The 24803-nt window shown below is 39.3% G+C and overlaps 3 protein-coding genes and 1 non-coding gene across 4 annotated transcripts; 1 reads left to right on the top strand and 3 right to left on the bottom strand.

Annotated features, from left to right (window-relative positions):
* Positions 1–3611: 3611 nt before the first annotated feature.
* On the bottom strand, positions 3612–4388 carry LOC109205883 (pathogenesis-related protein 1A-like). The gene has a single exon (XM_019368642.1). The coding sequence runs from the start codon at positions 4381–4383 to the stop codon at positions 3877–3879; it is 507 nt and encodes a 168-aa protein (XP_019224187.1). The 5' UTR covers positions 4384–4388; the 3' UTR covers positions 3612–3876.
* A 3063-nt stretch (positions 4389–7451) lies between these two features.
* TRNAD-GUC lies at positions 7452–7523 on the top strand. Its single transcript has one exon. It is a non-coding gene; the product is annotated as a tRNA-Asp (tRNA).
* Positions 7524–8085: 562 nt separating this feature from the next.
* Positions 8086–8731, bottom strand: LOC109205882 (pathogenesis-related protein 1A-like). Its single transcript, XM_019368641.1, has one exon. It carries the CDS (start codon positions 8719–8721, stop codon positions 8227–8229), a length of 495 nt encoding a protein of 164 aa, XP_019224186.1. The 5' UTR covers positions 8722–8731; the 3' UTR covers positions 8086–8226.
* Positions 8732–13777: 5046 nt separating this feature from the next.
* Positions 13778–14510, bottom strand: LOC109205880. Its single transcript, XM_019368640.1, has 2 exons — positions 14307–14510; positions 13778–14068 (listed from the first exon to the last, which is right to left on the bottom strand). Exons 1-2 carry the CDS (start codon positions 14508–14510, stop codon positions 13778–13780), a joined length of 495 nt encoding a protein of 164 aa, XP_019224185.1.
* Positions 14511–24803: the final 10293 nt, after the last annotated feature.

Genomic DNA, 24803 nt, shown 5'->3' with positions numbered 1-24803 from the left:
GTTTTATTTCATATTTTGACCTAGAGAGCTCGGATCTTGGCGATTTTTCGAAGGTTTTTCAAGAAATTTATCGGGGTAAGTGATTCTAACTCGGATTTAGCTAGAATACATGAATCTATCATTGAATTAATCATTTGATTCGTGATTTGGGATGGAATTTGGGTAAAATTGTAAAATCTTTCAAAAATGTAAAATGACGATTTGAAGGACCAAATGATATCGGAATTGGATAACTTTTGTATGGGTGAACTCGTATCAGAATGGGTATTCATTTTTTGTAAATTTTGTCGGGTTCCGAGGTGCGGGCCCGGGGAGTTGACTTTTGTTGACTTTTGTTGACTTTTTGCAAATTGTATAAGAATCATAGTTTTGTTAATTGGAATTATTTTCTCTTGCATTGTTAGATGTATTCAAGTCGTTTTTGGCTAGATTGAGCCGAGCATTGATGAATTGGTAAAGGAAAAGCTAAATTGAGTATTGAATTGGCCGGATTGAGGTAAGTATCTTGCCTAACCTTGTGTGGGGGACTTCCCCTTAGGAATTGAGTCTTCTATGCTAATTGTAGTCCATGCATGCGAGGTGACGAGTGTGTGCTCGGACTTATTTGTGGGAAATTTGCCTCTACGGTTCTTAGGTCCTTATGTGGAAAGTACCCCGTTATGATAGGGTTTCCTAATTGATTAAATTGCCTCTATGTGCTCCATATGACGTTGTTAGCTTTCCTCTAATTCTTACGTGTTACCTTGACCCTTAATTGAAGTGATTGCCTTCCTTATTGTTTTGATACTTCTTGATTGTGAGTTCCTCTATGACTTCGTGCAAATATGTTACATGTCCAATTGTTGTGGTTACCGGTGTAGTTATTGCGTTCTTATTATGTCTTGTTGTTTTGTTGAGGTTATCGTGCTTCTTGATTTTTCCGTGACCCTAATTATGTACTTGTTGATTCCCTTGCCAGGATGTTATTGCTTATGATATTGTTTCCCTTGCCGGGATATTGTTGTTATACTATTGTTCCCTTGCCGGGATTCTTTTGTGGTTGGTGTTGATTTGTATATTGGGATCGGGTTGCACGCTGCAACAGTACTATATTATATTGGATCGGGTTGCACGCTGCAACAGTACTATATTATATTAGATCCGGTTGCACGCCGCAACAATATTATATTGGATCGGGTTGCACGCCGCAACAATATTATATTGGATCGGATTGCACGCCGCAACAATATTATATGATTTGGATCGGGTTGCATGCCGCAACATCATTATATAATTTGGATCGGGTTGCACGCCGCAACAGTACTATATGATTGGGATCGGGTTGCATGCTGCAACAAGAAAGAATAAAAGTGAATATTGATTCTTATGGTGAGAACGAGAGTAAAAGCACGAAGGGTGATGCCGTGCACTTTCTGTTGCTGTGTTTATTTGTTGTTATCAATTCAAGTGTTTTCATGTTCAGATCCCTTTACCGCTGTGATCTTTTGGGAAGGAACCCCATCGTGTTTTCAATACTCCGCCGTATTTATATACATATTTTTCAATACTTTAAAATTTCAATAATTATTTCATCTTCAGTTCATTTAGTTACTCAATTAAATTTTCTTAAACCGTCTGAGGTTGTATTCTACTTAAAATGGAATTTCTACTAAGTTAATTTCTTAAATCCCATGATAAAGGTAATAATTCTTTCGATGTCGTATTTTAATTGAAAATGGTACTTTCTTTATTCAAATGATTTCTAAAAATAATTTCATCTTTTCTTGCTGAGTTCCTAATTAGCTTAGAAGCTGTACTCTACTTTATGTTATGTAAATGAGACTCCTTGAACATCTTAACTGCATTGATTATGGACCCTATGTACTGAGTAACATGAGAACGTTGTAGTATAAAGAGAGAGAGAAATATGTGGGCACAAGGTGCCGGGTATGCTAAAAGTTTGGTAATTGAGGTTATGATATGAGACATCGAGTTTGAGATGGCTGGAAATTGTGCATCAGAAACGATATGATTTATTGAGCTGACATCGCCTTCCTTGTTTGGGTACATGTTTACTTGTCTGTGTTCCAGCTATGTTGGTGTTAATTTATTTGGTTATCTTTCGTTTCCACCCGTGTTTCTCTTTATTGTTTCTACAGATTGTAGTTTGTTCTTCCCCTGCTGTTGATATTACTATGTCATTTCTAGGTTGATAGTTTATTATCAAATCATGTTCAATTTATTTGACCAGTAGGTGTCTGGACTGTTCCTCGTCACTAACCCATCGAGGTTAGTCTTGATACTTACTGGGCACCGCCGTGGTGTGCTCATACTACACTTCTGTACATTTTTTTATGTATAGATCCAGGTATTGATCGGTAGTAGTTGTGCAGGTCGTTGCAGTGGAGACTCAAGGTAACCTGCTACAGCGTTCGCAGGCCTCGGAGTCACCTTCATTTGTATTTATTTCCATTTGTTCCTGTTGTTTCGAAGCAGTGATGTATTTATTTTGTATAACTACTCTTAGAAAGGCTTGTGACTTGTACCACCGGTTTTGGGAATTGTAATTTGTTTAGAGTAATTTAATTTAAAGTTAGTAAATATCAATGTTATTTCAGTTTATGTTAGGCTTACCTAGTTTAGAGACTAGGTGCCATCACGACTCATTCGGAGGGATTTTATGGGTCGTGACATATTTGTTCATTAATGTCATTTTTATTACGACATTTTGTATCAAATGTCATATTTTTATGACACTTAGTATCAAATGTCGTTATTTTTGTGACATTTTGTATCAAATGTCGTAGTTTTTATGACATTTGTTCATAAATGACATGAATTTCACGGTTTTCCGACACTTATTTCAAATGTCACTAAATAAATGTCGTCGTATCCTCACGTTCTTGTAGTGTCACCGCCTCGCCATGATCGTTACTCGTATTTTAGCATTTTAGGGCCATAAAACTAGAATTCAGACCGATTCTCAAATTTTCGTGTGCAATAGCCTGCGGCTCCTGCATGGGCCCGGGCGCCCGAACCCGGATCTCCTAAATTGCAGGGCCATTAAAAACGATCTAATGAATAATAGTCACCGCCTCGGCATAACCGTTACTCGTTTTTTGGCGTTTAAGGGCAAAAAACTAGAATTCGGGCCAAAAACTCCTAATGTTGTGAATTTCATATGCTTACCAGATGGTTATGTGATTGCACTGTGCTAAAAAATCATACTCCACTTGTGAGATTTTTCTGGTTTGTTATTATTATTGTATAGATAGACAATGTAAATTAAAGATCTTCTAATGACATGATTAATGTAATCTAACCTATTATAATAGTTTTAGTATAATAGGTTAGTTACAATTTTTTTCGAGATTACTATTGATAATTTTTCATAAATATTTACCTATAATTACCTTATAAATGACCTGATTGTGTAAATATTTTTATACCGTCAGTTTTAAGACTGACGATCAGTTATTAAAACTAGCTACTCCACTTTCAATATCCTCCGACCGCCTAAATTGGTAATTTTCATGTTTTTGGCCCTCTAGTAGATTATATGAACTGTGTAAGCTTGTTTCTTTTGTTTGAAAATGCATGTAGTTAAGATTTTGCTCATAATATTGCAAGTAGCTAGACCATCAACACATGATTCCTAAGAGTACTAAAGTGTTCATAATAATATCAGATCATACATCAAGCTGGTGATCAACTCATATTTTTCCCCTTAATTAAGACCACTTGGTCTTTTTATAGATCCACTTCAGAGGATTACAAATTTAGTACTATTACTATATACTTGACTTTAAGTTGCTTTTTAGCGCAATTATTTAAGTTCTTGATGTCAAGCGGAACAATCCATACATATTAACGTGAAATGGACGTACGTCGTTTCAATTAGTATGGACTTTGGCCTATATAATTACCTGGAGGATCATAGTTGCAAGAGACAACATATCCTCCATTGTTACACTGAACCCTAGCACATCCAACACGAACCGAGTTACGCCAAACCACCTGAGTATAGTGTCCACACACCTGTCCTTGTGCACAAGTATTTGAGTCATAGTCATAATACTGTTTCTCATCGACCCACATCTCGACCGCCTTAGCGACCGTCATGAAATCGCCACTTCCCTCAGCTAGGTTTTCGCCGTATTGACCATGAGAATATACGAGGTTGCAGTTTGCAGCCAATTGAGAAGCATAATTTGCTGCATAGGCTGCTACCTCGTCGTCCCAGGTTAAAGGTTCTACGCCTACATCTGCACGAGCTGTGTTATGGGCATCCAAATAGTCTTGTTGAGAATTCTGGGCATGACAAGCGTGGGATATTATTAGGATTAAGAGAAGTGTAGAGATAAGAAAAAATGAAGGCATTTGTGAAAAGAGACCAAATCCCATGACTATACGAGAAATGTTGTATTTTGAATGGAAAAACTAGATTTACTACAAGGATAATTTATAGGAGAAATCTTGAAGATTTCACGGCGACCATTCATGTCGTACTTATTAAAAATTTTGACACTGGTAATATCAATGTAATATATCCTGTTATAGATAGTTATTTATCCTATTTTCTAGGTTACCATATTAAACTTATATAAGCAGTTACCAATTGTTGTAAAATAGTTCTACCTGATGTTGCAAAATAATTTTAAATTGTCAATGCATGAAGTTAAACACTTTTTTGATCTATCAGATGCGCTTTTTGTTAAATAAAATAGACTGGTTATGGTTAATGTGGTAATTAATATTTTCTACATTTAACGATCTGATTAATTTTTACTTCCATATTTATACCTCTTTTTCTTTTATGAATGGGCATGTCCATTGGAAAAATAATTTAAAATAATACTTTGATGTTTGTTTTTTCTAATAATCTTATTTCTAAATCTTATGTCATATTTCTTATAATAATTTGTACAATCAATTCTCTAAAAGAAAAAACTATAATAAAACCAAACACACATGTGTGTATGTGTGTCTTCTTCTTCTTCTTCTTCTTCTTTCTTTTCTCAATATTTGTCGAAAACGTGAACATGGGCAGTCATCTCGATGACGTAAACTTTCAAATTTGGACGTAAAGAATATTTGGATATTCTTCAGTTCTTTCTCTAATTTCCTTCCCTAAACGTTACTCATGCACTATCACACTTTTCTATTATCTCATTCCAATCACGACTTGATCTCCGGTGTTCAAGGATCCTGCTCTTCGAACTTTCAAAATGCTATCTTGAAGGATGCGACAGTTCAGCACGGGGAACGGATACAAAACAAGGCCCTCCTTCCAGTGTATCAATTATTGTTTGAAATGGTGAACAAGGTCTTGCTCCCGCATGCTGGGAGAATGTCCATTACATCTCGGGCAGACCTGGTTCTCATGGAAGCACTGGATAGCTACGCAACCGTCAACCTGCCTGCCATCATGATAGAACACATGCAGAAGGTAGCAGATTTCAATATGGGCTGCCTTACGGGTCCCTTCTTACTAAGGTGTTTGAGTTCTTCAAAGTTCCTTTGGGACAAGCTAAAGTGGCAACCCGTAAGCAAACCTTCTCCAAGACTACCCTCGAGGAATGTGAATGCATTGAAAAGGTTGGAGGGGTTGGCAGCACTTCTACTATCTCTCAGCTGATCAACGCTCACAGTGCCACTGCTGAGATAAGAAAGCTGAGGGCAAGGAATGCCATTCTTGAGGGTCAGCTAAGTCTGCTTCAGGAGGCATCTGGTTCTAGTAGCTCTCAAAGCACAGAGGTTGCCAGTCTGACCAAGGAAAATGCCGACCTCAGGAAACAGGTTGAGGACCTGAAGGAGAGGCTGCTCAATGAGCAGGTATCAGCTAATGCTCGAATGGACATCTTTCTTCGTACTCTTGCCTCTTCATCTGGGCCTTCCCCTTCTAGTGCTCCCTAAACAGTGTCCTTCCCAAGTGTCAAGTCCTTAGTGTCTGTCTTTTGTTTTTATTCTGATGATGTTTATGGCTGGTACTTTTGTTTTTGCTGTTTTTATTTTGTGGATGTGTTTGGAAACAATGGAACTGCTCCCTATTTAATGATCCAAAATTAATGAAAGTCTCATCATTTGCTGTTTATGCCTTATTCTTTTGCTTTGTTTTAGTCATGATTGTGTGCACACATGTGGCATGAGTAACTAAAGCTAGACTTCTTTTTGTTTAAGACCTGCTACTGATCTTTTTATGACGCCAAAAGGGGAAAAACTAATTAAGGGGGAACAAGATGGGGAACAGATTCAGGGGGAATACAGGAAATGCGAATGTCAATCTGGTTCTTAGGGGGAACTTGAATTATAAGTTTATCATCATCAAAAAGTGGGAAATTGATAGGTTATATGTATATCCCTGTTATGTTTTGATGATCTAACAAACTTACTTTTAAGAACCAGATAAGGAACCCGATGCACATTCTCAAGAACTTAAAGATCAACAAGTCTCCAGTTATGGACACAGTTCAACTCTTCAGAGTCAAAGGAACAACAGAGGGAATAGTAGCTACCAATTCCCGAGGTGACTGTACAAGTCAACTCCCCCAGCTGTACAATTGCTGCCTGCATACGCCACATTACAGAAACAGTACAACAGTCAACTTTATGGGGGAATGCCCTTTACCTAACTTGCTTACATCATTCAAAGTGATGTCACAAATGAATTATTAACATCAAGCACGGTAAAAACAAATCAACTCGCACATTCAAAAATTGATCAAGTCATCTATCAATCTTGCAAGTGGCTCTCAAGGGCATCAAGAGTAAAGAACAACATAACAACGGACCAGTTCCCTGTATCGAGTTATTACATGTCCTTAGTTGTGTTGTACCTTTGTTAAAGCACTCTACTTGTAATTCCTACTTAGCTTAGTTAGAAGCATTGTCTAGGAAATCTTTGTAAATCATAAACCCTTGTGTTTGTGTCTTGGCTAGAGTTAGTCGAGTTGTAAAGTCTTTGTAATAGAGTTATTACAAAGTGACTGTAATAGTGTTGTTACAAGTTAGTGAGGGATTAAGAGGTTAATTCATAGGTTACAATAGTTTGTAATCTAAAGTTTGCTCAGTAGTGAAGTTGAAATCCTACAAGGGTAGGTCGTGGTTTTTGATCCCGTGAGCAGGGAGATTTCCACGTAAAACTCCATAGTGTCATTTATTTACTGCAGTGTGCGCGTGTTCTGTGGGAACTAATAAAGAACCTAATTCTCTATATAGTTTGGTGGACCCTTAATTTCCGACGGAAATTATATCCTTAATCCGTTAGCATCCGCCCATTTTAAGCTGAATGCATTTGGCTATGAAAATGGTGAATTTTTCCTAAACTGCTACTTGTATAAAGAAACTCCTTTTTGTAAATTTCTTTAATGTCATTAACAATTTTCATTTTGATAATCATGGAAACAATGTTTAGGTTAACAATTCTGTAAGCATGTGACAAATTAGAGATATTGATAACTATAAGCAACCAAGTCGTTGTAGTATAGTGGTAAGTATTCCCGCCTGTCACGCGGGTGACCCGGGTTCGATCCCCGGCAACGGCGTATGTTTTGTTTTTCTACTATTTTATTGTTTATTCATCAAAAGACGCAAATATTTTGCCAATACCCAAAAGAGAGACTTCAAACTAGGAGGAAAAAGCAAAATTGGATAGCAACTAGGATTGAAAATAATCCAATTGTTTTATTCCTTCATTATAATTCTAATTCATTGTGTGTGCGCTTTAATAACAACCAAATGGAAGAGACAGAGATTACGGATAGACTAATGAAGAATACAACTAGAGAGGAGGAGAAGAGGATCTGTAGCAACAAATTTGGGAGGTCATGTAGTAATCGTTAATTAGAAACTCCTTATGTTGTGAATTTCGTCTGCTTACCAGATGGTTATGTGACTGCACTGTGCTAAACAATCATTTCCCACTTGTGAGATTTTTATGGGTTTGTTGTTATTATTGTATAAACAAAATGCATGTCGTTATAAGATCTTGCACATAATATCGCAAGTAGCTACATCATCAACACATGAATCGTAAAAGTACTAAAGAGTTCATAATAATATAATCAGATCATACATCAAGCTGAATTCATAATTTTTCCCCTTAATTAAAGACCTCTTGATCTTATTATATAGCCACTTCAGAGGATTACAAATAATAGTACTCCACTCTATACCTAATTATTTAAGTTCTTGATATATATCAAGCAGAAGTCCATACATATAACGCGAAATTAAATGGACATCATTTTAGTATGGACTTTGGCCTACAACATTGCCTGGAGGATCATAGTTGCGAGAGACAACATATCCTCCATTGTTACACTGAACCCTAGCACATCCAACACGAACCGAGTTACGCCAAACCACCTGAGTATAGTGTCCTTGTGCACAAGTATTTGAGTCATGGTCATAATACTGTTTCTCATCGACCCATATCTCGACGGCCTTAGCAGCAGTCATAAAATCGCCACTTCCCTCAGCTAGGTTTTCGCCATATTGACCATGAGAATGTACGAGGTTGCAATCTGCAGCCAATTGTGAAACATAATTTTGTGCATAGGCTGCAACCTGGTCGTCCCAGGTCAAAGGTTCCACGCCTACATCTGCACGAGCTGTGTTATGGGCATCCAAATAGTCTTGTTGAGAAATTTGGGCACGACAAGAGTGGGATATGATTAGGAATAAGAGAAGTGTAGAGACAAGAAGAAATGAAGGCATTTGGGAAAAGAGAACAAATCCCATGACTATAGGAGAACTGTTGTATTTTGAATGGAAAAATTAGATTTACTACCAAGGGTATTTATAGGAGAAATCTTGAAGATTTAATGACGATCATACATGGTAATATCAATGTAATTTATCCTGTTATAGATAGTTATTTATCTTATTTTCTAGGTTATCATATTAAACTTATATCAGTTATCAATTGTTGTAAAATATTTTACTTAGACACCGGAGGTCTCGGGTTCAAGTCCCTGGGTTGTGGGACTTCCCGGCGCGAATCAGAATTTAGTCGGGCTCCAACGCGAGTACCGCACACCGAGTAGAAACCAAATATTTTCTTTACCTGATGTTGCAAAATAATTTTAAAACTGTCAATGCATGAAGTTAGAAACTTTTTTGATCTATTAGATGTGCTTTTTTTAAATAAGATATACTGGTTATAGTTAATGTGTTAATTAATATACAGTGAGAAATCATAGTAGCAAATCTGATTGTCAAGATTTATCAGATTTGGGTTCAAAGGAAGTAGAATAACTTTATCTTTCAGCAAATTTGTATGGACTTATTTGAGTTATGCCTTGCTTGGTCCATCTCTTACGATATATTGAAGGTTCTCTAATCTCTACGTAGCATGTCATGAGCATCACCAATGACGTACGCAGAGTTTTTTACAAAAAAGTGTCCATATATGAAAAAAATAGACAAATCATTGACATAGCGCCAAAACTTTACAGATTTTGCATGGCGTTCATTAATGGCCATACAAGCAAGTTGTACATGGCACAAGTGCAGGATTTAAGTTGCAAGCACCATCAGCGTCGTACATTGTGCTACAGCGTACAAGCAACACAAAGAATGAGAAAAGAAAGAAGACAAACGGAAAGGTAAACATCTTTACTGGGATTGTGAATGCTTTTATTTGTTTTGATTTCTTTTAGGCAATTCGGATCAGGTCACCCGGATATATGTAGATGGCGTGGACTATAGCACACGAAAATTTGTAAATCGATCCGAATTTCAAATTTTTATCCCTAAATTGCCACAAGAAGAGGAACGGTCATGCTGAAGCCACGACCTACACTGGTAGGATTTCAACTTCACTATGAGCAAACTTTAGATTACAACCTATGCAATCTAGGAATTAAACTCTTAATCCCTCACTAACTTGTAATACACCTATTACAAGCCACTTTGCAATACACCTATTACAAAGACTTCAACTCATGACTAACTCTAGTCACGACACAAACACTGAAGGTTTATGGTTTACAAGGGGTTCCTATTAAAGCTTCTAGATAAGCAAAGTAGGAATTACAATGAAGAACAATTACAAAGTTACAACTCAACTAGGGACATACACTAGACTTGCTGTAGTAATTGGTCCGTAGTAGTGTCGTACTTTGTTCTTGATGCACTTGAGAATTGAATGCTTGATAGATAGGCAGTTGGAGTGCTTGAATGAATTCTCAAGTGTTCAAGTGATGTTTTGTTGTAATGCTCTTTGTTAATACAACTTGGATGGCATCACTTGAACGATGAAATCACTTGGTTGATCAGTGAGAAGTGACTGTTGTACTGTGCTGCACTGTTTGCGCGCACAGTGCAGGCAGTTCACTTTCCAGCTGTAGACACTTGACTTCGTACTGCTCTCAGGGGAACCCAAGAGGATCAGGTCCCTGTGTTGATTCTTTATTTTCTGAAGTCATAGCAACTCACATTAGCTTAAGTTCGTTATTTTGAGTTGTGTACCAAGTGTATCAGGTTCCTTATCTGGTTCTTTGATAGTAAGTTTGGTAGATCATGGAAACATAAATCTAAGGTACTTTAAACCCATAAATTTTCCCTTTTTTGATGATGACAAACTTAAAAATTGACAATCATATTTAGAACAATAAAAACTAGATAGAGTAACAGGAACGTCACAAGTTCCCCCTGAATTTGTGCTTCCTCCTGAATCAGTCCCTTCAATTTTGCTCTCTACTCCCTCCTGAATCAGTCCCTTCAATTTCGCTCTCAACTCTTTCCCCTTTTGGCATCATTAAAAATACACAAGCAATCAAGCAGCATAAAGAAGTCTAGCCTAGCTAACTCATGCCATTTATATGCACCCCACATGATAGAAAAGAGAAGCTGAGAAACATAAGTATTTACAACAAAAGAGGAGAGTCTTCATTAATATTATAAAACATAAGCCTTTACTATACAACAAAGGTAATTTTGGATTGTTGAAAACAGGAGCAATTCATGTGAATTCCATTCATGCCACAAAACAACCAAAAAAGCAAAAACAACTACCACAAAGTCATCAGAATAGACAAGATAAACTAGAAACTGGCCACTGGTCATTGGTGGATTAGCCTAGGGAACACTAGAGGAAAAGGGCTTAGAAGCAGCAGCAAGAGTGTTGAGAACGAGATCAATCCGAGCATTTGCGGACATTTGCTCTACGAGTAGTTTCTCCTTTAGGTTCTCAACCTGTTGCCTGAGATCATTATTTTCTTTGGTCAGACGAGCAATCTCTGCACATGATGAACTGGAGGACCTTGGTGCCTCTTGAGCCTGACTTAGCTGAGTCTCTAGAATGGAATTCCTTGCCTTTAACTTCCTAATCTCCTCAGTAGCACTGTTCTGGGCATTGATAAGCTGTGAGATCGTCGAAGTGCTTCCTACCCCTCCACCTTTTTCAACACATTCACATTCCTCTAGAGTAGTTTGCGAGAAGGTATACTTCTTGGTCCCCACTTTGGGTTGTCCCAAAGGCACATTAAAGAACTTGAAGACATGCGTGAGAAGAAATCCATAGGGGAGACCATGATTTCCATCTTTGAACGCTGCCACCTTTTGCATGTGCTCAATCATTGTGGCTGGCAGATTAACAGATCGGAACCCATCCAGTGCTTCTATTAGATAAAGATCAGACTTGGATGTGATAGACCTCCTCTCAGCGCGAGGTAGCAGGACTTTGTCACCAACTCAAACAGGAGCTGATACACAGGAAGCAAGGCTTTCTTATGCATCCGTTCCCCCCGCTGGACTACTCCTTCCTTGACAATTGCATGCCTAAAGTTTGTGCCACAGACATCCCTAAAAGAAGACATTCCATCAGAAGGAACCTTAAGGATATCTCCTAGCAAGGCATAGTCCATAACAATGTCTACCCATTAACTAAAGCACAGACATGATCGAATTCAACAGTGAAGAGGTCAGAATAGAAACTTTGGACCTCATCCTCATAAACCTTGGGCACATCCACTTTGAACAGATGGCCCCACTATTGAAATTCGACCATTTCAAGTATTTTCCTCATACCAGCCATCTCAGATATTTCTGGGTCAAATGTGCGACCCCACAGAACTTTCTGGTACCTCAACCTTTCTTTACCAGATACACTTTCACGTTTCACTTTCTTCACAGAACCGGGTTCCTTCACATTCTCCAATTTTCTTTTGCCAGACTTCAGACTAGACTTACCCTTTTCCACTTGATTTCACTAGAATATCATCATCAAACATTGACTCTTCAGCCACCACTTGCTTCAACTTGTCACTACTTTTCACTGACTTTTTACTGGGCGTTCCAACAGCCTCCTCTGAAACACTTTCAGCAGATTGTTTCTTTTCTTAGTTCTTTTGACCAAGGAACTTGGTTCCTCTTGAGCTTCCTCATCTACTTCTACTACAGGAATGTTCTTGTCACAAACAATCTCTCCATTCTTCACCAGCCTCTTTTTCTTCTTCTTGCTACTCCTTTTACTCTTCTGCAAGGCAGACTCAAGAGCCTCCTTTTTTCTGCAACCTCGTAGTTGGTCGCTTAGGTGAGGGCTCAGGAGTTGCTACTAGCTTCCTTCTGGCAATGAACACATCTAGAGCAACATTATCCCAATCTTCTTCATCACTAGACCTCATAGTAGAAGGTACTACCTCCAAGGGCTCAGCATCAAAGTGAGGAGAAGGAGCAGGGTTGAAACTGACCTGGGAAGAAGATTCCTGACCTGTTTTCTCAAGAGAGGGGTCAGGTCCTTCAAGAGGGGTCCCAGTAGTTTCTTCTAGTGCAGGTTGTTCAAAGATCACCATCGTTCCTTCTCCCACCAACGATTGAGTCTCGTCCCCCTGAGACTCAGGCATAGTAGAGGTGACCTCACACACTATTTCTTCAGCAGATATGGCCAACATATTCTCTATCGCCTCTCTCTTTTGAGATTCCATGGGTGCAACAAAATCAGAGATGGGAGTACCTGTAGACTGATCAACACCATCCTCAGAACCTTTTTCTGCCTGTGGAGACTCACTCTTTTCTCCATCTTTGCTTTGTTCTTTGAGAATCTCAAGCGACAGGGAAGAGAAACTATCAATTTTTGGGATTTCGGAGTTCTCAACACTTGGAGGGAGAATGTTGTCTGTGGGAGTGGTGAGAGTGATAGAGGGTGAAGGAGAATCAGGTTTAGGAGTATCACTTCCAACAGTGGTGGAAGGGGGAATAGAGAGAGGTGTTTCACTAGGAACGGAGGAGTCGAGGGTTTTCCCTAGGGTTTTCTCTTCAATGGTGGGAAGGATTGTTTGATTTTCTGCCATGGTAGAGGATTGGTTTGAAAGTTCTGGAAAGGCTGAGAAAGAGAGAGAGAGAGAGAGAGAGATGATCGTTCAAGGTTTTGGAGATGAGATGGTTTTAATGAGGGAGAGAAAAATCGGTTCTGAAACGACGGTAGTTTTGTGGGGAGGTGCAACGTTTCAGAGGGAAGTGAAAGGATTTGAACGAAAAGACGTGACATGCAGGGTCTGAAAAGGTTGATGACATGGCACTCAATTTTTTTTGTTTCTTTTTAGATATATATGAGAAAAACACAAGACTACTAACATGTGGTACAAGAACCAGGTTCTTGACCGGTCTTTCAAAAAATTCTCAACCCTCTTTTACCGCTTATGCATTACCTCAGCAGCTTCAATAATCATCATGCGTGTCTACCTGTAACGGTATAGAAGTGAGTTAGACTTGGACGGAAAACACTTTAGCTAATTTTACCTGTATGTGATTTTCATAGCCATATAGTAGGAATCAGGTTCTAGATTAGGCTTTATTAGCCCCAGTGCAGCCTATTTCTCTCAAAGTGCTCTTTGCTTAGTGCTTTTATGAAAATATCTGCAATTCGGTCTTCTGTGCTGCAAAACTTCATACAGATAAACCCCTTCTCCACATTGTCTCTGAGGAAATGATGTCTCACATCAATGTGCTTGGTTATTTTATGTTGGACTGGATTTTTGGCCATGTTGAGTGCACTTGTGTTATCACAGAAGAGGCACACAGTCAGTGTACACTCCAAAATCTTCCAATTGTTGTTTGATCCATAGAAGCTGAGCACAGCAGGAGGCTGCAACAACATATTGTGCTTCAGGTGTTGAAAGAGCTACTGAGTTTTGCTTCCTTGTTCCCCATGAAATAAGGCATGATCCTAGGAAGTGAGCCATTCCAAATGTGCTTTTCCTGTCCACAAGATAACCTGCATAGTCAGCATCAGCATACCCAATAAGATTAAAATTGTCACCTGAAGGGTAGTACAGAACCAGGTCCTGCGTTCCCTTAAGATATCTCAGAATTCTTTTGGCAACCTTCAGATGAGATTCCTTGGGATTTGACTGAAATCTTGCAGACAGTCCCACACTGAAGACAATATTTGGCCAGCTGGCAGTGAGATAGAGAAGAGACCCAATAATGCTTATATACATTGTTTGATTTACAGGAGAGCTAGATTCAGCCATGTCTAGTCGAGTGGCAGTGGCAATGGGAGTGTCAATCAATTTTGATGCTTCCATATCAAATCTCTTTAGAAGCTCCTAGATATATTTCTGCTGACTGATGAATGTACCCTTCGCGGACTGCTTCACTAGAAGACCCAAGAAGAAATTCAACTCACGCATCATGCTCATCTCAAACTCACTTTCCATGAGTTTTGCAAATTTCTCACATAGTGAATCAGCTGTTGCCCCAAAAATGATATCATCAACATATACCTGAACAATGAGCAGGTTCCTCCCTCGTTTCTTTAGGAACTCAATATTTCCTCTTGTAAAACCATTTTCTAAGAGAAACTTTGACAATCTTTCATACCAAGCTCGAGGAGCCTGCTTCAACCCATACAACGCCTTGTCCAATTTGAACACATATTCAGGGTGTTCATGACATTCAAAACCTAGAGGTTGCTTTACATACACTTCTTCCTTGAGGAAGCCATTCAGAAATGCGCTTTGGACATCCATTTGGAACAGAGTGAATTCATATGTGATGCAAAGGCAATGAGGATTCTGATAGCTTCCATACGAGCAACTGGAGCAAAAGTCTCATCATAATCAATTCCTTCCTCCTGATTGTAACCTTGGACAACTAACCTTGCCTTGTTCCTTGTAGTATTCCCATGTTCATCAAGCTTGTTCCTGAATACCCACCTGGTTCCTATGATGGTACAATCTGAGGGTATAGGTGTTGATACATAATTTTTTTCTGTATATTTTTTATATGCAAAATACTTTCAAAATAGCATATGTATGCATATATAAGTATGCCCAAGCGTTTTAGTATTTTTTCTAATTTTTAAAGGATTTTTAAATCAATTTATTGCCCATTTTAACATTACAAAAACCAATAATTATTCCCAAAAATTATCATTTTTGGTGAATAACTTATTTTATTCTCATATTTATACCAAAATGTAGCTAGGATAATTTTTATACATTTTTACAAATTTATTTGGTATATTAAAAGCCAAATTGCATATAATTGCAATTTTAGCCTATTTTCAGAATTAACAGCATTTTATAATTATGAAATTGGTTCCAATATTTTTACATTAATATTTGTATATTATTAACTGGTCCAGTACTTTTAATTTATTTTCGAAATCATTTTTACTATTTTTATAAATTAAAAAGGAAAAACTGGCTATTTAAAATATGGCCCCATTTCATTTCAATTATGGACCAAATTGATGCCCCTAAATAACCCAATTTCGGACCTCAAACGGACCAGCCCAATTCCAATTTAACCCAGCCCTTAACCCGTTTAAAACTACCCGACCCAGACCCCTTTTTATCCTGGCCGTTGATCTCTGAGATCAACGGCCCTTATCCGCCCTTGCCTTTTTTAATCCTAAAGACTACCCTAATCCCCTCATTTCCCTTCTATCATCCGCCTCTGAATACCCCCCTCTCTCAAACTCTCTCAAATGTTCTCGAAACCCTAATCGTCTTCTATTGTCTTCTACCTCAAGCTCACCGGAATCTGTGGCCTCTCAAGCCATGGATGGTTTAAACTCATCTCCCTATGCTCTTAAACACTTGGTACTCGAAGGTTCGAGGTCTGACCTCGAAGGTTTTCGTTCAAATCTTCGCCGATTCAAGGTTCTATGGCCATCTCAGGCCCAGCTCCGGCACACCTTGGTGTTTTGAGCCCGGTTCTGACTCATCCGACTCAGATCGGACCTTTACCAAGCCTTTCTCATTCTAGGGTTCTTCTGAAACCCTAACTATTCGAGGTTCTCTCTGATTTTCTTAGATCCGTCACGTACTTGTGCTCTACTTGGTTTTTTAAACAATTTCCCCAAATTTTTCTTTCAAAATTATCTTTTAAAAATCACTTCTCTTCGATTTAGGGTTTTCTAAAAGCTTAAAATGTTTCTCTGATTTTTCTTTTTCTTTGTGTGTATTTGTCTTACTATGTTTTTATGTTTTCTTTTCTACCACGCATGTTCTTCTACTGTGTTCTTATGTTTTCCTTTATTATGCATGTCCTTCTATGCTTTGTTTTTCTACTGTGATACCTATATGTTCTTTTGCTATACTTTTCCGATATTTTTGTGTTCTTCTACTGTATGTATTGCCTATTGAGTTCTTAAGTGTTATTGTTTTCTCTTCTACTGAACCCTGTTTAAGTCCCTTCTAAAAGGTTTTTCTTAAACATGTTTCTTCTACTACCATGTTGTTCTCTCATTAATGCTTCGAGTTAGTTTCTTCACTCTATTTGCTATAAATTTTCTGTTGTATTTGCTTGTCTTCTCATGCGATTCTGAAAAGAAATCTCTGAGCATGTTGCCTCCTCATCTATGTATTTGACTCGAGTCAGAAACCCTAGAATTCGGGGGGAGGGGGGGTTTCCTCCGAGTTTGGTCATATGATCAGACTAGGGTTCTGTTTGAGAACCCTGGACTCTTTCAGACTTATTTCTGAGTCTATGAACTAAGTTTGAACTTCTTTGTTTATGATTCTGAACTTCTAAATTCTTCTATGCTAGACTCTTCTGCTTATTAGCATGATAGTTCTTCGTGCTTAAGCATGGCTGTATGCTTTTATATGTATGATGAATTCTTTCTTCCGAAAAGGTTTTCCAACTTATGATTGATTCAGAATCCTTTTTTTAGGTTTGATTGATTGTTACTGATTTTCCTTAAGTCAAAATCTTTCCCATCTTTCTGACTTGGTTCATTCATACAAAATCTTCAATTTTTGATTACTAGCTGTTGATTGATTCTCTTGCCTTATTTGCACAAACCGTGTGCTATCAAGACTTTTTCCTTAAATATACCTCTATGTATTTATCTCTCTTGTACTGCTTTGAAAAGGTGTTTGATTAATCTCTTTCCTTAATTATTTTTACCCGTTTGAAATTAGAATCCCTTAATTAAAGGGAAACCTTGTGAAATTAATTTTCAAACTATTTTCTTACCTATTTCTGCTTGTTTTCTACACTATAAAAGGGCATGACCCTTCTGCACTTTCAAGAGAATACATTACACGATTAGCACACATTACACAATTCAGTCACTTATAATCTCACAGTTCTCTTCTAAACTCATAGCATTCTGACTGCTTGTTTGCACTTTGGCTTTACAAGACTACTGCTTTCTCTTGCTTGTTTCCTTGAGACTGGTGTGTGCTAGTTTTGGTTTAAGCATCATCCCAATGTGTTTACTTACAGCCTTTACATCCATGACTGTTTATATGAAGTTTAAATGTCAATTAGCATGTTAATTTCCTTTCATATGTTTCTGCTGTAAATCCCTGCACCCCTATTTCGCTCTATGTGCTTTGAGTTCTAGTACAGAACATGGCAATATGCAAGTTATTGCCCATGTTTAGACTTGATCCCTTTGGGATCCTAACTCCCAAAACAATATGTTCTAACAGGCTGGTGGGGTGTGCCAGCACTTCCTATTGCTAGGTAAGCCCACTAGCCTGTCTTTGCCACTTCCCCTTTTCCCCTTTTCAGAATTTCTTCTATGCACTTACACTCAATCCTAGTTTCTAAGTTCTGCCCCCCTCTGTGAGCCATGCCTTGGGACCTTGAGTTCCCTCTAAACTTGGACACTTGAGGGCTGGCCCTTCCACACTGCACTATGTCTCAATCTTGCAATGTATTTGGGTGTGAGCACTGCCCGGAGTCCATGAGGCTCTTAGGAGAACTCTGACACACCCCAAATGAGAACGACTTTGGATCTTGGTCTTTGGAGTTGGTTTACTTCATGCTTCAGGAAGGAAACCTGAATCAGGCTCTCCTTGGTTGTAATTTTATTTTTTATGATGTAATTTCTTTATTTTATTTTGGCCGGTAACAATTTTTTAATAAACTTCTGGGGTGATTAGTGAAAAAGGGAAGGGTAACCATGCATGCAAATGGGTAGATATCATGTTCATAGGGAATATTTACACTTCTACACTCATGTATCCTGTTTTCAGCTTTCACTTCTGCATCTCATATAGAGACCATGTCTATAGGTTTCTGCACTTCTGCATCTCATATAGAGACCATGTCTATAGGTTTCTACACTTCTGCATTTCTATAGAGACCATGTCTATTGGTTTCTGTACTTTTGCACCTCATATAGAGACCATGTCTATAGGTTTCTGCACTTCTGCATTATATAGAGACCATGTCTATAAGTCTTTTCTGAAATGCTGCATATCATATAGATAATATGCCTATAGGACTTCCTGAATTTTGCATCTGCATCTGTCACTAGGCAAACCTATTTATAGGTTTAAATAACTAACATCATTTTAGATACCATGCCTATAAGACTTCTGCACTCTTGTTTCGATTAAAAAAATATTTTAAATCAGTAACGCCTAGAAAGCATGCCTATAGGAACCATCAACTAAATCTGAATCGTCCATTCGCTTATGAGTCTAAAATCAGTAGAAACAATAACGACTGCAGAATTTATATTCCTGTAATTGACAATTTCTTTCCCTTAAAATCAGTATACTTCTTTTCTGAAACTAATATATATCATGCCTATAGGTTTTCGTTTAACACTTAGGCAAGCCATAGGGTAACTTGTAAATTGAATCAGATTCTATTAACTACAACCAGCAGGCAGGCCTGATTTGGGCTTCTTATCTGAAATATGTAATAGATCAGTTTGCCACAACTCTTAAGTTTAATCAGACCCTAATCAGTACGTGTAAGACATGCTAAACTATATGCTTCTTTTGGTTTTTAAGGAGGTTTGTCTGAGACTTTCTATCTGCTATGTGCTTCTCCCCATATTTGTTACATATGTGTTTTGATTGTCGCCTTAGAATTTTGTCCTTTGAAACTATAAAACCTCACACCCCTTCCCTTTAGGATTAGTAGTCCCAAATACCTCCGGGGCTGATAGGATTGGGGCGGGTAATAGCATGCAATAAGAAAACGAGACTATTCCGCGCTTTAATACCTTAACGGGGTGGGAAAGGGTAGATATGGACATGATGACCACGCGATAACACCACGTGTATAAACGGTTACCGGGTGTTGTGTAGGGTGATCCATATTATTTATAAACCTATAACCCCCCTTCCTTTACTTGTTTATTTTATTCAGAATTTCAAAACTGCTTTTTTTTTTCAAACTTCAACTTCTTTAACTTCTTTTAATTACTTACCACAATTATGTGACAATCCCCCTCTTTTACTTGTTTATTCAGAATTTTAAAACTGCTTCTTCTCAAATTTCAGTTTCTGTGACTTCGTTTAACTGCAATTACTTGCAACAATTATGTGAAAACCCCTCCCCCTCCTTATATTTGTAACTCCTATTTGTCTATTTGTTGTTTGCACTTAAAGTCACAATTATAGTATGGCCGGGAATCACACTAGTGGATCTCGAAGGGTGCCTAACACCTTCCCCTCGGGATAATTTCAAGCCCTTACCCGATCTCTGGTTTTCTAAATCAAAGTTCTTCTTAGTGTCCTAATGCACTTAATCATTAGGTGGCGACTCTTCAATCCAAACCCAATTCCCAAAAGGAAACGAGTTGTCCTCCCAAATGTCATAAACCCGATTTCGCGAGAAAAAGGGGGCATCGACAGCATGGCGACTCCGCTGGGGATTTCTTTAAGGCTTTTACCATTTCATGCTATTTGTGATTTTATGCTTCTTTATATGTCTTTATTAGGTTAAATGCCTTTAAGTTTTTTTTCCTTCTTCCACCACGAAACTGACTTGGCTCTTTGTTTCTTTCCTTTATTTCTCTTAATGCTTTCCTTTATCGCTTTCCTTTAATACTGTTGTAAATTATGAGAAAGTGTTGTAATTATTACTTTATGAACGTGCAAATACGTGACAACTTGTTTAATTATTGTAACTTCATATTCAACATCATATTCCACTCGTGCCAAACAAAAGACCATAGCAACGCTTATAATGAGTGGTTGCGCCCTTCCGATATTATCACCCCTAAATCCGGCAAAGGCATATTTGCGGTAAAACCAGTCGATCAACGGTGTAGTCGACGGTTCCGCGCCTTTCCCCCTTGAGTTGTCCGCTCAAGGGTACCAGTCTAAAACCCCATAGAAACCTTACTCTGTTCAAACTGTGCATGCATCATGGTCAAACCTAGCCGGGTCAGTTATGTTGTCCACATAATGATCCTTTGAGATAGCCTTGTCCAAAGTCCACTGGGTTTCCCTAAACCCAAACGGACATCACCACGTTCTGTGCATTTATTTGGAGAACTAAAATGCGTTATGCTAATTATTGGTATTAAGTAGTCGAGTCTGGTGGGGGTAAGGGCCTAACCTTATTTGCTTTGCAGAAAAATGAGGCACGAAGTCCCTAGATTCGGCATCGTCACCAACATCCATCCAAGGTTGCTAAGCTGGTGGAAAGATCTTCACAAAATATTGAAGGGACCGAAGGCGGACATCTAGCCAGGGCCTACCTATTGCTGGGACTTCGCGAGTTGGGGAAGCTGTTCAACAGAGCAAAGGATGGTGAATCTGGGGAGGGTCCTTCTGGGACCAAATAGATAGGAGTTTATCTTTTCGCTTTATAAAATGTAATAAGGCCAAGGGCCATTAGTGATTTTATTGCTATTTAGTGTTGTTTTGGGATTCGTCTATTTTTTTTTATCTATAAAATGAAGCATTTAGCATTCTAAGTTCTCCAAATCAACTTGTCGCTAGGCCTACCTCGGGCACAACGAGGTTCCCAAATTAGGACACGCCTTACATTCCCGCACTATGTGTTTAAATATTGCAATACTTTTTATAATCCTCACTAACTTGGTTACCTTTTTTGTTTTTTTTATTCCCCTCCCCAAAGGTTAGTTCGTGCACTCTGGCATGATCATCTTAAGCAGAGAGGCATATATCAACAATTGGACCATCAGGACAACAAGAGCCCGACAAGCCTCGGGGTAGCAAGGCTGAACAAGCATCATGCACTATCTTTTACTTTTACTAGTTAATTTTTCCTTTCGCATTTTTGATTTCTGCAATAAGATCTTCAAAGTTCAAAACAGTTATGGAATTTATCAAAGCATTTCGATTTTTCTTATAAATCAACACTCTTATTATTTTCTCTCATTACTTTACTTATACATCATTACTATTACTTATCTTGATGACCCAATGACTGTGAAATGCAACGAGACAACGCAACAGACGGACATAGATTCAGAGGAAGGCGATATACCGGAAGAAATTGTTAAAGAAGTTGAGAATTTCGAAAATAGGCCTAAGTCCAACCTGGACGAGACTGAGATTGTTAACCTGGGAGATGCAGAAAACATCAAAGAAACACGAATCAGCGTTCATTTGTCACCATCAGAGAAGGAAGAATATACAGAGTTTCTAAGAGAGTATGAAGACATATTCGCCTGGTCGTACGACGACATGACTGGTCTGAGTACATCTATTGTGGCTCACAAATTGCCGACTGATCCGGCCTGTCCGCCAGTAAAACAGAAGCTCAGAAAATTCAAGCCAGATGTGAGTTTGAAAATCAAGGAAGAGGCCACTAAGCAGGTCAAAGCTAAGGTTCTCAGGGTAGTGGAGTATCCAACGTGGTTAGCCAACATTGTGCCAGTACCAAAGAAAGATGGGAAGGTCAGGGTCTGTGTCGACTACCGGGATCTCAACCGGGCCAGTCCGAAAGACGACTTCCCCTTGCCGAACATACACATCCTGATTGACAATTGCGCCAAGCACGAGTTGCAATTATTTGTAGATTGTTTTGCTGGGTATCATCAGATCTGGATGGATGAAGAAGATGCTGAGAAAACGGCTTTCATTACACTGTGGGGAATGTACTGCTATAAAATGATTCCATTTGGGTTAAAGAATGCAGGAGCCACCTACATGAGGGCCATGACCACCATTTTTCATGACATGATACACAAGGAGATCGAAGTATGTGGATGATGTCATCATCAAGTCAAAGAAAGGCACTGATCACATGGAAGATATGAGGAATTTTTCAACAGACTGAGAAGATACAACCTGAAATTGAATCCCACAAAGTGTGCATTCGGGGTTCCAATTGGAAAATTGCTTGGGTTTATTGTGAGTCGCCGGGGAATAGAACTGGATCCATCAAAGATCAAAGCCATCCAAGAATTTCCACCGCCAAAGAACAAGAAAGAAGTAATGAGTTTCTTGGGGAGACTTAACTACATCAGCCGGTTCATAGCACAATCTACCGTTATCTGTGAGCCAGTCTTCAAGATGTTGAAGAAGGACGCCGCTACCAAATGGACTGATGATTGCCAAAGGGCCTTCGACAGGATCAAGGAGTACTTGTCAACACCGCCAGTTTTGGTCCCGCCCGAGCCAGGTAGACCCTTACTGCTCTACCTTGCGGTATTGGATGGAGCGTTTGGTTGTGTTCTGGGGCAGCATGATGAAACGGGGAAAATAGAGCAGGCCGTCTATTGTCTCAGCAAGAAGTTCACCCCGTACGAAGCCCCGTATTCGCTATTGGAACGCACCTACTGTGCTTTGACTTGGGTAGCTCAGAAGCTGAGGCACTATTTCTGTACCTATACTACATATCTCATATCCAGGATGGATCCATTGAAGTAAATCTTTCAGAAGCCCATGCCCAGTGGCAAGCTGGCCAAGTGGCAAATCCTGCTGAGTGAATTCGACATTGTCTACGTGACCCAGAAAGCAGTCAAGGGACAGGCACTAGCGGATCATCTCGCCGAAAACCCTGTGGATGGAGAATACGAGCCCCTAAGGACGTATTTTCCGGACGAAGAGGTATCATTCATAGGAGAAGTCATTGCAGAGTCCTATGGTGGTTGGAGGATGTTTTTCGACGGAGCAGCAAATTTCAAAGGAGTTGGCGTAGGAGCAGTCCTGGTATCAGAAACTGGCCAGCATTATCCGGTATCCGCCAAGTTCAGGTTCCCCTGCACTAACAATATGGCCGAGTACGAAGCCTGCATCTTGGGGCTCAAGATGGCCATTAACATGAACATCCAAGAGTTGCTAGTGATTGCAGATTCAGACTTGCTTATACATCAGGTCCGAGAAGAATGGGCAGCCAAGAACTCTAAGATACTCCCGTATCTGCACCACGTGCAGGAGCTGAGAAAGAGGTTCACAAAGACAGAATTCTGACATGTCCCCAGAATCCAGAATGAGTTCGCCGATGCATTGGCTATGCTGTCGTCCATGATACAACATCCAGACAAGAACTTCATTGATCCCATTCCAGTAAAGATCCATGATCAGCCAGCTTATTGTGCCCATGTTGAAGAAGAAGCAGACGGAAAGCCTTGGTTTCACGATATTAGGGAATATTTGACAAAAGGAGAATACCCAGAATTTGCAAATACTACTCAGAAGCGCACACTCCGGAGACTGTCTAACAACTTCTTTCACAGCGGAGGAATCCTGTATAGGAGGACTCCGAATTTGGGATTACTAAGGTGTGTCGACGCAAAGGAAGCGTCCAAGCTGCTAGAAGAAATCCATGCGGGGACCTGTGGTCCACATATGAACGGCTTTGTCTTAGACAAGAAGATACTCCGGGCTGGTTACTTTTGGATGAATATAGAAACGGACTACATCCAGTATGTCCGAAAGTGCCACCGCTGTCAGATACATGCAGACACGATAAATGTGCCTCCCAATGAGCTTAATGCAACAAGCTCACGATGGCCTTTCGCCGCTTGGGGAATGGATGTTATTGGACCAATTGAGCCGGTCGAATCAAACGGGCACAGGTTTATCCTAGTAGTAATTGACTATTTCACCAAATGGGTTTAAGCAGCATCTTACAGAGCAGTGACTAAGAAAGTCGTGGCAGACTTCGTCCGTGACCGTATCGTTTGTCGATTCGGGATTCCAGAATCAATCATTACTGACAATGGTTCCAACCTCAACAGTGACTTGATGAAGGCTATGTGTGAAACCTTCAAGATCAAACACAAGAATTCCACAGCTTATAGGCCTCAGATAAATAGAGCCGTGGAAGCCGCCAATAAGAATATAAAGAAGATACTAAGGAAGATGATAGAAAAGCATAAGCAGTGGCATGAGAAGTTTTCATTTGCTTTATTGGGGTACCGCACCACAGTCTGCACATCAACTGGGGCAACCCCCTATATGCTGGTTTATGGCACAGAAGCGGTCATTCCCGCCGAGGTAGAAATTCCCTCCCTAAGGATCATACAGGAAGCTGAGCTCGATGATGCAGAGTGGGTAAAGGGTGGTTACAAGCAGTTGGCTCTTATAGATGGAAAAGAATGAATGCATTTTGCCATGGTCAGCTTTATCAGAACAGAATGTCCAGAGCTTTCAACAAGAGAGTCAAACCAAGACGGTTCACACCGGGGCAACTGG

This window comes from Nicotiana attenuata, unplaced genomic scaffold, assembly GCF_001879085.1.
Source record: "Nicotiana attenuata strain UT unplaced genomic scaffold, NIATTr2, whole genome shotgun sequence".
NCBI classification, from domain to species: Eukaryota; Viridiplantae; Streptophyta; class Magnoliopsida; order Solanales; family Solanaceae; genus Nicotiana; species Nicotiana attenuata.
Note: the sequence above shows the minus strand (reverse complement) of the source record. Positions and strands in the feature narration are given on the sequence as shown.